Raw genomic sequence first — 12,283 nt, 5'->3', positions numbered from 1 at the left:
GAAAAATGGGAAACTCCTTGCCAGTGTGAGAGACAGAAGGTGCGCAACTTGATTCTGCGTCTCACGGTACAGCAGTCTCAGCACAAGAGAGATGAGATGAACACAAAAACCAGGCCTGACAGGTGGGGATGTGGATGAACTTTCTGGAAATGACTGATGCTTCTGCATGTATTTTTAATAAAGGAGAGGAAACGTCTGAGTCTAGAGACTGATGAGAAAAGAATGTGGAAAATTAAAATCTGTTGATTTGCTTCGGAGGAAAACTAAATTTAGACTGAGTGCTGTTCTGGGGACGATTCATATGCAGTCTCCCTCAGTCCTCACGATTTCCCATCCAGGGATGTTTCCTCTTTACAGACAAGGAGACTGAAGCTCCTGAGAGGAAAAAGAGCTCCCTGTGGAGACTTTCTGAGGTGGGTGGTTTGTCTTCCTTGAGACAAGTTGGGACGGGGAACCCTTTGCGGCAGAGCTTTCACCTGGACACACGTCTCCTCGAGCAACAAGATACAAAGAGATATAAGGGACTAAAAACTGTTGCGTGCGTGCACCATTGGAGCAAATTCTGGACAAGATTCACAAACACCAAAAACCCCAACTGCCATTCTGAAGCCACGTTGTTCTTTAGTCACTCAGTCCTATCCAACTCTTTGTGACCCCATGGACTGTAGCCCACCAGGCTCCTCTATCCTGAAATTCTCTAGGCAAGAGTACTGGAGTGGGGTTGCCATTTCCTTCTCCAGGGGATTTTCCCAACCCAGGGATTGAACCCACATCTCCTGCATTGCAGGTGGATTCTTTACTGCTGAGTCAACCAGAGAAGCCATGTCTGAAGAGCCAGGAGCAAAAAGAGGTTTTCGGGAGCAAAACAGGGTACCACGCCTGACCTCTGCACTCAACACGGCCAACAGGTGGGCAAACCACCTAAGCCAGCCCTCCTGCCCAACCCTCGGACACACCCCTAGCCTCACCCCATTTAAGGAACCAGCTTGGCCCCCCTCAGGGAACAAGCAAAGGAACCTGTTACTTGATCTCACTCCCTTCTGCTGCAGCAGGGACCCCAGTAAAGCCTTGCCTGAATGTGTAGTCTGGCCTCTTGGACTTCAGTCGCTCAGTCATATCCAGCTCTTTGGACCCCATGGACTGCAGCACACCAGGCTTCCCTGCCCTTTACTATCTCCCAGAGTTTGCTTAAACTCATGTCCATTGAGTCTATGATGCCATCCAACCATCTCATCCTCTGCTGCCCCCTTCTCCTCCTGCCTTCAGTCTTTCCCAGCATCAGGGTCTTTTCCAATGAGTTCTTCACATCAGGTGGCCAAAGTATTGGAGCTTCAGCTTCAGCATCAGTCCTTCCAAAGATTAAGGAGGCCAGGAACCCTGTTTGGTAACAGCCTGGCTTCCCTACATGTATAGGAAGAATTCTGAGTCTTGAGGCCACACTGGAGGGCTAGCCAAGGTCATTTCCACCCCCACGAAGCCCGCACGAAGACTTGCCACAAATGTTAACTCCACCCAGCAACTCTGTGGGAAGCAGCACAATGACCCCAGGAAGGACTGCTGGCTACTCAAGCTACACTCACAATAACCTCACCTCCTCTGTCCCGGCTTGTGAAGATGCTGCAGGAGCAGACAGAACCCAGCTCCCACACTCCAGGGGATTAACAAACATTCATGGAGACCTGGGCTGACAGGCAGGAGCTGGGGACCGAGTTAACTTGGTAGAAGGACTCTGCTTGGAGCTAGAGAGGACAAGTGCCTCTCTCTACTTTGCAGCCAAGGGGACCTTCCTTTGACCATCCACCTGGCCGGGGGGAACCCTCCAGGAGCCGGCCCTTCTCAAGGAGCCTGGCCCGGAAACCAGTGCCCAAATGAGAACCTTCAAAGGGCAACCAATGAGATTTCACTGGAGCTTTAAAGCTCACGCCACTCTCCGCTCTCATCCCAAACAATGAACAAACAGCCTTATCTACCCCCGGAGGAGCATTTCTGAAAGCAGGCTCCTTGCTGGATGAGGTGCTTCAAGGCACGAAATTGAAACGTCCCAACACATAAAGAAGAGGGGATCCTGGCTGCAAAGCATTGTGGCAGGCTCCTTATCCTGAGACTGGCGTGGAATTGGAAAGCAGGCTGGCGAGTCTGGGAGGCAAATCTGGGGCTGAAAGGGGCGGGCTCAGACAGGCACTTCTGCTGGAAAAGGGAAGGAAAATGCACGGCTGCCCACTCCCCACATCAGCACCAGGGCCACCACGCCCACACAAGGCCACCCTGCCCCTCATCTGGCAAAGGACGCAGCCAACTCAGGGGTCATTTCAGCAACTTGCAGGAGCATCAGGGCAATCCCTCGGTAAGAACCAACTAGGAACCAATCATGAGGCCCCCTCGCTAAAAGCGAAGCCAGAGGCCCACAGGAAATCAACTCAAGGTGGAGACACGCATGTCAGGAGTCCTGATCAGCAGGTTTCTGTGTTTTTAATAGATTTCAAATACAAAAAAAAAAAAAAAAGAATTAATTATTACTTGAGAAACATGTCTTGGAAAGCAAAACGGTTCAACACGCAGAGAATGTGAAAATATCGAGTGGTGCCCCTAGGACACAGCGTCCTCACCTGAGAGATGCACTGAAACCCCAGCCCAAGACGCTAGGACCCTTCCTTCCCCTTCCAGAGAGCTTGCGTGCTAAGTCACTTCAGTCCCACTCTGCGACCCCGCGGACTGTAGCCCATCAGCCTCCTCTGTCCATGGGATTCTCCAGGCAAGAACACTCGAGTGGGTTGCCATGCCGCAGACACAAATACAAAGCTGATCATAACCCAAATGACATCTCCAGGCCTCCTCCTCGCCCACCTCCCTGAAACCATCAAAAAGGCCGCCTGACTCTTGGATTGAATTCACATTTCACATACAGACAGATAGCACCCATCGGCAGTGGTGGGTTCTTTATTTTCCAAGCTCTTGGACTGAGCCAGAGAGAAAGAAAGACCCCCGGACCGTGAGGATAATCGGCGTGTCTGGGGGACTCTGGGAGCTGCGTCGGAAGCTCGGAGCACAAGCAGAGGAAATTGTGCACTGACCTGAATTCACAAGGCAGCCCCCCTTCCCCCGGGGAGGACGACAGCAAGGGGAAAGGAGCACAGACAGAAAGGGAAGAAAGCAAAGACGCCTCCGACGCCTGTCTGTGCCGCAGCCCATCGTGCGCCGCTGACGGGACTCCTAACTGGCTTTCACCTTCTCCTACATGCATTTTCCAGCGGAAGGGAAGTTGAGAGGCCTCCAGCGAGAGGGGGCTGCTCCAGCCCGCCCCCAGGATCTCAGCCCCAGCCTTGGAGACGCGCAGGTACCGGAGGAGATGAGGCCCGCCCTCGGGCTGACTTACCGCCACAGAGAACTTTCCAGAACCTTCCCCATGTCTGCGTGGTAATACTTGGTCAGGATCAAGATCACCTGTGATGGCAACAAAGATAAAGGCAGAGATCAGGGGCTTTCATGGTTCTCGACAGGGCGGGGTATGATGACCCTCCCCTACCCAGGATGGGGTGGGGGGGCTCTTCCCACGAGCCCCAGCTGCCAAGCCCCAGAGCACTCAGACCCCATGCTGGTTTCTGCTCCAAAAAGTCACTCTGCACTTCACGATGACCCTCAGAACATCCCACGCCGGTGAGGTCCACCCAGCAGTACCTGCCACTCAGCAGGAATCTCCCCAACTCAGCCCTGGACTGTCTCAGACTGTGGCCCCAGGGAGCCAAGGAGAAGGTGGTCCCAGTGAACAGGAATGTATCGGGTGAGGCTTTGTAAGGGGGGCTTTGTCCCCACCCACACCTTCGAGAACAAGAAGGCGGCCAGAAAGAGCAGCTGGGGGCTTCAGGCAAGGCTGGGGCAGCCCCGAAGTACGTGCTGTCATTAACGTTCCCCAGAGCGCCAGCCGACGGCAGAGCCGATGACAGTGGGTTGGGAAGGCAGGCAGGGACAGCTGGGACCTGGGGGGGCATGGGGGGTGGGGAGGAGGCAGGCACGAATCATCAAAGGCACACACGATTTTTGTCGTTGGTGTTAAACTGTTCACCACACACACTGGGCCCTAACTTAACAAAGCGTCTCCATTCCAGGCCTGTGCAGAAAATACAGCTGTTTATAAAAATGAAAATAAATGCACATAAGCAGCCAAAAGTTCCCCATCCCCCCCCAAGAATGTATGAACAGCAAGGGAACGAGATTTCATTCACCTGTCGGGCGAGAAAGGGGCCCCCTCTCCCCAATTACTTCACAAGCCTGTGCATTTCCACGTACGTCAAATTTCATTTCACTCACTGCCAGACCCTATTAGCAGCTCCTAACATTTCCGTTGCCATGGGAACCCCGGGAGGTGAAGGGGGACCAGCCCCCGGGGTCCCAGCAGAGGGATCGGCCTGGTTAATCTGGGGTCACCACACGGGCCATCCCCAAGTTTGGTGCCTTCTGGCGAGCAGGACTTTTCTGCTCTCCGTCTTGTGGGGCGTAGTCAGTGCTGCAGTCTGGCTGATCTTTCTTTCCCTGGTGATTAAAGCAGGGAAGATATAAGGAGGAGATGTCAAGTGAAATGGGACAGTGTGCATTTTAGAGGCAGCGATGATTAAAAAAAAAACCCGAGGTCTTGTCAATGGAGGCGCGATTGGCCTGCCTTGCTCGGGAACAAAGCGATTTTCTCCTGCTGGGCTCTCGGCTGCCCGAGTCAAGCAGGAATCCTCTGAAGATGGGGGAAGGCAGCAGAGTGACAGGCCCTGGACGTGCAGGAGACAAGCGTATTTTTAACCTATTGATTTATATTTTATCATCTTGCTGTTCCCAGAGGGGATCTCAAGAAGCGGGAGCGTGACGGCTGGAAGGGACCTCAAAGTCTGTTTAATCTGGCCCCATCCAGGGCGGAATTGTCAACCTCGCGTCCTTGGAGAGCAGCTGCCATCTGGACTCTGCCTGTACACCTGGACGGTGGGGAGCTCAGCCCCTGGCCTGGTGCTCGGGCCCCTCTGTGCACCGAGCTCAGTCTCCTGGTAACTTCTGCCGGTGTGGACTCTGTCCTGCCACAGTGGGCCATCACCAAGGGGTACCCCCTCCCACCCCTTCTGGGTGAGATTCCCGACTCATGCCCACCCCCTTCATTCTAAGCTCCGGCCTTTGCACAAGCTGGTCCTCATCGTGGGACCCTCTTCCTCTCACCCCACCCCCCACCTCTAATGCCTGGGTTAAATCCGACTCAGCATTCAGATCGCAGACTAACTAACACCACCTCCAGGAAGTCCCCCAGACTCCTCCCGTGGATTCACTGTCTCCTCCAAAGTCCTTCAGACCCTGTGCTTCCACTCCCCCAGCACAGCCCACAAGTCTGTCACCACCCTGAGTCACGAGCCCTTTGAGGGAGGTGGGGCTGTGTCTTGTTTTATGTCCCAGTGCTGGGCACAGAGCCTGCTGTGTATCAAGCACTCGAACCGCTCGTTGGCAGAAATATAGACGGCATTTCCCAAAGTGACGACGACGAAGGCAGTGAGGCCAGGCAGAGGAGATGCCCTGGCTGCCTGTTCACAAGCCACTCTTCCATCAAGAGCATACCACCCCTCTTCCTGCTGGGGGGTAGACTCACCCTCCAGGCACCACGCGCTAAGCAGGAGGAGAATAGGGGTCCCGAGGCCAGGACCCAGGTTGTGCCTGTCTGGGGGTGGACCCAAGGAACTGCCCAGCTGATCAGTCTGGCACCTGGGGAGAGCCGGACAGGCCCAGCTGCTACCCCTGATTCTGCAGTTGGCAGTGGGAAGACCCCTCTGCTCTGGGGGCAGACCCTTCAAGCTCCATGTCCCTCAGCCTCTGGGTCTATCCCCTGGAAGAGCAAGTGGCACCCCACTCCAGTATTCTTGCCTGGAAAATCCCATGGATGGAGGAGCCTGGCGGGCTACAGTCCATGGAGTCCCAAAGAGTCAGACGTGACTGAGCAATTGAGCATGCATGCAGGCAAGCATTAGTTCCCAGGAGAAAAAAGAAAAGAAAAGAAAAGAAAAGTATAGTCACTCAGTCGTGTCCGACTCTTTGCAACCCCATGGACTACAGCCCACCAGGCTCCTCAGCCCATGGGATTCTCCAGGCAAGAACACTGGAGTGGGTTGCCATTCCCTTCTCCAGGGGATCTTCCTGACCCAGGGATTGAACTCGGGTCTTCCGCATTGCAGGCAGACGCTTTACTGTCTGAGCCAACAGGGAATCCCAGTTCCCAGGGGAAGGGGCTGATGATCAAAACACAGGAGGGAGGCATTTTGACACCACTGACTGAAAAAAAAATAAAATCACCTGAACATTCACAGTGAATTGGAAATTGCACCAGTTTTATAAGAGATCCATGTTCTGTTCTCAGGAGACCACCCTGGGGGCCCCAGAGGAGCCTGGACGCAGCCTAATTCAATGTAAACAAGGTGCCCAGCCTCCTGTACAGATGGGACTTGGGTCCTGGTGAGGGCTTCCTGCGCTGGGCAGGAAGGCTGACCTACAGCGGGTGCTAAAGAAGGGCTGTCGGGGTGACCTCCTGGAGGACATGGGGCTGTGGCCTTGGCCTGGCTAGGGCACGTCTGCAGGATGGCAGCTTGCTGGCTGACCTTCCAGGAGGCCCGTGGGCACCTCCCTGCCTTGAGCCTTAGACCTGCTTCGTGTCGCCACAGCCTTTGGCCTCTCTGAGCCCAGCATCCCCCTCCGTCTGCGGGGATAATGTAGGACTCAGCCAACGCCTCACCCGACAGCAGAGCTGTTCTTGGGCCCATGTCTCGAGGATGAAGACCTCCTCCCGGACCAGCCCTGGCAGGCCCTGGTGTCCTCACTCACTCCCTGCACTTAGAAGGATGCCCGCCAAGGGAGGTAGAGGCTGGACCAGGACAGACGGGAGAGACGCGGGCAGGACGGGCTCATGACGGAGCTCTTTCTGGGCTCCGAGACACACTGCAGTGGGAACACGGCAGCCGGAAGACTCAGGGCCCATCGCCCTGCGGCCCGGCACTCCTGCTCGGGGAGCTCGTCCATGGATGTCCCCGTACACATGAACTGAAGGGTGTCCCGAGCGACTGCCCGCAAACCATTTATAACAGCTGGAGACTGGAAGCTCCACGCAGACCCAGCCACAGGCCTGGCCCACTCACCGGGACGCAGCTGCCCATAGGAACGCGGGGCGGCGTCCAAGAGCAGACGTACCATGGAGACTCCAGAAAGGACCCCCTCCCAACCCCGCCAGGAGGCCAGCTCAGCCAAGTGGGGCCGGGAAGGAACAGCGCTGTGTCCTTTCTGTGTTCAAAACGGGAGAGGCAGACCCCCTGAGCTGAACTCTGCAGCACGGTTCCAATGGTACGTTTTCTGTTCCTTGAATGTTACCTCCATTAAAAAAGGGAGAGAGGATAAGGGTCGATACCCATTTCCGTTTAAAGATGCGTGATGACGCGCTAGAGGGGGCTGAAGGGACTTTTTACAGAGTGGCCTTTGGAGGAGGGGGAGGGCTGGCAGAGGGGAGGAGGGGTGATTTCCACTAGGGACCCTTTACTCTCTGCAGCCCTCTGAACCATTGGCCTGTCAGCCACTCCACCTCCACACATCAGGGGCATGTGTGCAAGTGTGTGTGTGTATGTGTGTATGTGTGACCTCGGGCCACAGAGCCACTGCAGGGCACCTCGCCTCTGATGAACCCTCATATCTATCATAGTCTTTCTTCCTCCTACCTTCAAAACATGAAAACAAAAATGCTCATTTTCATGCTGGTGGGGCTGGCGTACATGGCTGGCGAAGACTAGACCCTGATGAAAGCTTTCAGCTGGTGCTTAATAATTGCTTCCAGTGAAGCACGCTGACAAATCCCTTCCTAACTGAGCTAGGCTGCCTGGACCCTGAGGCAGTCCTGCTCCCTCGGGGGCAGCGAGGGGGTCGGACCAAGTGACGGAAAACCGAAGGAGGTCCCCACACCGAGGGTCCCCACCCCCAACCCAGACGTGGCTGTGAATCACGATACAGGGGCGGGCGCAGACCCCTGCCCCGCAGAAGCACCAGGCTTCTCCCTGAAAGCTTGCACATAGGAGGCCAGGAGAGAATGCATGTTCTCCCACTGTTTCCCCCAGTTCAGTTCAGTTCAGTCTCTCAGTCATGTCCGACTCTTTGCGACCCCATGAATTGCAGCACGCCAGGCTTCCCCGTCCATCACCAACTCCTGGAGTTCACTCAAACTCACGTCCATTGAGTCGGTGATGCCATCCAGCCATCTCATCCTCTGTTGTCCCCTTTTCCTCCTGCCCCCAATCCCTCCCAGCATCAGGGTCTTTTCCAATGAGTCAACTCTTCGCATGAGGAGTTTCCCCCAAGAGCCCTGTAAATGGGCCCCTGGTTCCCACTTCGCATGGGAAGCCGAGGTGGGAGGGGCAGTGGCCAACCCCAGAGGCACACTTGGGAGACGGCAGAACTAGAACCAGACCCTCCCGTGGCTCCTTCTAGAACAGCCTCCTGGGGTGTTCTCACCAGCCCAAGCTGAAGAGGAAGGGGCTTCCTGCTGACCACAAGGCAGCCGGACAGTCCACTCCCCACCCCCCAGGAAGGCCGTGGGCTCAGCAGTGGATGCCTTTGCCCAGATGCATCCTCCACGAAGAAGTCAATTCCGGTTAAGAGAAATTGATTCCACATTTATTTACCCAGGAGAGGAATCCTGTTTCTCTCTGCTAAAGGCCCCGGAGGGGAAGGGTGAAGACTCATTAGGCTCAGAAAGCCACGTGGAGGGTGCTAGTTCTCCAGAGTCGGGCCTTGGCAGAGCCCAGCACTTCCCAGTAGACATCCCTGACTGCGTGGGTGTCCTCATTCACTGCTGACACCCCAGGAGGCTCACCCGCCCCGCCCTCTGCCCCTCCTCCATGAAGCCCTCCTGGACTCTCCATTCTAGGGAACTCCCCACATGCTCCAGGAGCCTCCCTGGAGGTTCTCACTCCCAAATGGGCCATTAACACACTAGTCAAGGCTGCTGATGGCACCAGACATTTGAAACCTCCGCAGAGCAGAGAGCCTGGGTCCCCACCTGCCACGCCCTCCCTCTGGATTCAGAGCCCAGGGCCCCCTGGCTCCAGGCTCCTCTGCAGAGCCTGGAGGACTTCACAAGGGGATGACCATGTTCCCAGAGCCCAAGAGGTCTGGTCTGAATCCTGGCTCCACAATTGAGGATCCCTGTGCTCCTGGGGGCTCAGTTTCCTCATCTGTGACACAGATGCTGTGTTGGCTCCCAAGGCTGGAGCAGAGATGGAATGAGGCTGGTGGGTCCACAGTGAGCTAGGTTAGGGCCACGGTTAGAGCTGGGACTCGGAGAAGGCGATGGCGCCCACTCCAGTCCTCTTGCCTGGAAAATCCCATGGACGGAGGAGCCTGGTGGGCTGCAGTCCATGGGGTCGCTGAGGGTCGGACACGACTGAGCGACTTCACTTTCACTTTTCACTTTCATGCATTGCAGAAGGAAATGGCAACCCACTCCAGTGTTCTTGCCTGGAGAATCCCAGGGACGGGGGAGCCTGGTAGGAGGCCGTCTATGGGGTCGCACAGAGTCAGACACAACTGAAGCGACTTAGCAGCAGCAGCAGCAGCAGCAGAGCTGGGACTCAAGTTAGAGTTTGTGTGAGGTTTAGGGTGAGGGTTAGGTTTAAAGTCTGGGGACAAATAGGGTTCCAGCAAGTGCTAGATTCAGGGTTGGGGTGGCACAGGAGGCGGCATGGGACTTCTCTGTGAAATACTGTTTTGCATCTCATGGTCTGGGCAGCACCTGTTTGGTGATACTCCTGAGGAGCATGGTGTGTGGCAGTGTAGGTGAGCTGCTATGAAGTAAAAGAGAAAGTAGTAGATACTCAGTCGTATCTGACTCTGAGACCCCCTGAACTGTAGCCCACCAAGAAATCCTCCAGGCAAGAATACTGGAGAGGGAAGCCGTTTCCTTCTCCAGGGGATCTTCTAAACCCAGGGATCAAACCTGGGTCCCCTGTTTTGCAGGCAGATTCTCTACCGTCTGAGCCACCAGGGAAGCATCATGCATGTTAGTGTGGGTGACAAGGAAATATCTGTGAGAAGCTTGTTAATAAATCAGTGAACAGTCAGACCTACCTATCCACCACCACAGGCTCCTCTGCCCGCTTCTGCGCCCATCCGCCTTTATTCCCTGGCCCAGACCCCTGCACCTCTCCACCTACTGGCCAGCATAGCTGCCACCTCCTCCAGGAAGTCTTCCAGGATGTCTCCGGACTAGGCTGCTGATTTCATTACATCAGATTTTCCAACAGCAGGCGTGAGCTCAAGCACAATGTTTTGGGGGCTGAGCCCTATCCCCTCACCATCTGCTCTGCCCTGAAGCCCAGCACCAGGGTGAGACCCATGGCAGGGGAAGATACACAGCCCGTGGGTGAACCTACACTGCTGCGTCGTGCCCCTCCCCACTCTGGTTGTCACTTCCTCGTCCACAACACTGGAGGATTAAGGCCACACGCCTCCGAGTGGCTGTGATGACAAAGTGTGATGATAACACATGTGAAGGGCCTGGCATCCCACTGACTCAACCGAGCGGGGCTGGCCAATGGACTGTGCCTTCCCTCCTCAACAACGAAGGTGACACTCAGGCCCTTGGTGATGCCTTGCCATGCTCTGAGACACCCAGCACCAAGTAGGATCCCTTTCTGAGATCACAGAGCTTTGACCGCATTCAGCCATTCTGTCGTGGTCACAGGAAGAGAGGTCAGAGGCCATCCAGCAAGTCCCAAGCAGGACCTCACTTCATCTCCCTGGTATCTGAGCGATCTCTCCTCCCTACCCTCACCCCCAAGCTTAGGAAAAGCAGGAAGAGAGCAGCTGGTGCTTCCAAGAGCAGAGGAGGTTGGAGGGGAGGTGGGCGGTCCTGGGAAGGGGCGATCGCTGCTCTCTGTGGATGCAGAAGCCAGGTGACCCTACAGAAGCCCCTTGTTCAGAAGCTTCTGCCAAGACAACGAGGCAGTCCAAGGACGGCCTTTTGGAGGCTTGGGGAGGAGGAGGTGGGTTTCGTGAGGCTCTGGGTGGGAGGGCACTGGTTCTGCTCCCTCCTCGGAGGAAGGACACAGATGTACACAGAGGATGTTGGCCAAACAAGGCAGACACGGCAGTTTGGATCTGGGCACCAGCTTCAACCCAAAGGCAGGATTCCCTGCAAAGGAGGCTCAGATTCCAGTTTCCAGGTTCTGCTGGCTCGCTGAGGTACACAGAGCAATGTCATCAGAGGAAGCCAGGTGAAGGGCACACGGGTCTCGGCACTATTTCTGTAACTTCTTGTTATTTTTAAATAAATAAAAAGAGGGTGAGACTAGGGAGACACACCAGCCGGATGCACACAGAAATAAACAGATGGAGACTGTGCAAGCTCCCACCTCCCCGCACCCCGAGGGAGCCTGGAGACACGGCTGAGCCTGCGGCCACCCCCATCCCCGCTCTCCAACCGGCCCCGTGTTGTAGACCAAGGCCCATTAAAAACACCATCACAGCAGCAGCCATGGTGGGGTCCCTCCACGTGATGGGCAGGCCCGGCCCAGGGGTCCCCAGCACATGGGGACCAGCCAGGGCCGGGGATGCAAGAAGTAAAAGAGGACGTCGAGGCGAGGAAAAGAACAGCTCACAGGAGCCATGGCCTTGAACCTGTGACCCCGCCCACCAGCAGCCACAGCCCCTTCTCCTTGGGAGAGACAGCAAGAGGCAGGCGCCCCAGGGTAGGGTCCCTGGGGGCTTCTCCAGGGCCCCGCGGTGTCCACACTGGCAGCTGAAGTGCAGTCGTCTGCCGAGGCACACCGTTCACCTGAACCCATTTCCTGACGCAGCTGCCCGGCCCTCCTGGGCAGCAAGTTGGCTCTAGACTCGCTTCCAGTCCACAGAGCCCAGCTCGGCAGCAGCAAGTGCGCAGGACCAGGAAAACCTCCTCCTGATCATCATGATGCATGAAAAGCAGACAGATTTACTCTACTGGGCCCCACGCTGAGCACTTCCCAGATGTCAGCTCGTTTGATCCTCCCAGGATCCCTGGTTGCCGGGAACCACTCTGTCCCCATTTTGCAGGTAGGCACGTGAGGGCACACCAAGGGAGGCCGCCCTGACGTGAGAACACAGCCCTGAGGCCTCTGGGAGTCCGGCTGGAAGAAAGGAGGCCCTCTGCCCAGCGCATCCTGGTTGAACTCGCCAGTGTGGGGCTGGAGGACACCAAAGCATGCTTCCTGCTGTAATCAAACTCCCATCCTGAGCTTTGGCCCCTGGAAGTGCC

At 56.0% G+C, this 12,283-nt stretch overlaps 1 protein-coding gene across 2 annotated transcripts in view; it reads right to left on the bottom strand.

Moving 5' to 3' along the window:
* SORCS2 (sortilin related VPS10 domain containing receptor 2) overlaps positions 1 to 12,283 on the bottom strand; it is a 493,339-nt gene that overhangs the window by 301,725 nt on the left and 179,331 nt on the right. For both annotated transcript variants that reach the window (XM_061420930.1, XM_061420932.1), the window contains exon 2: positions 3,374 to 3,441. In XM_061420930.1, the coding sequence (XP_061276914.1) occupies positions 3,374 to 3,441 (68 nt within the window). The remainder of the gene's footprint in view (positions 1 to 3,373; positions 3,442 to 12,283) is intronic.

This window comes from Bos javanicus, chromosome 6 (genome assembly GCF_032452875.1).
Source record: "Bos javanicus breed banteng chromosome 6, ARS-OSU_banteng_1.0, whole genome shotgun sequence".
NCBI classification, from domain to species: domain Eukaryota; kingdom Metazoa; phylum Chordata; class Mammalia; order Artiodactyla; family Bovidae; genus Bos; species Bos javanicus.
The sequence above is the reverse complement of the archived record's forward strand: the minus strand, read 5'-3'. Positions and strand labels throughout refer to the sequence as shown.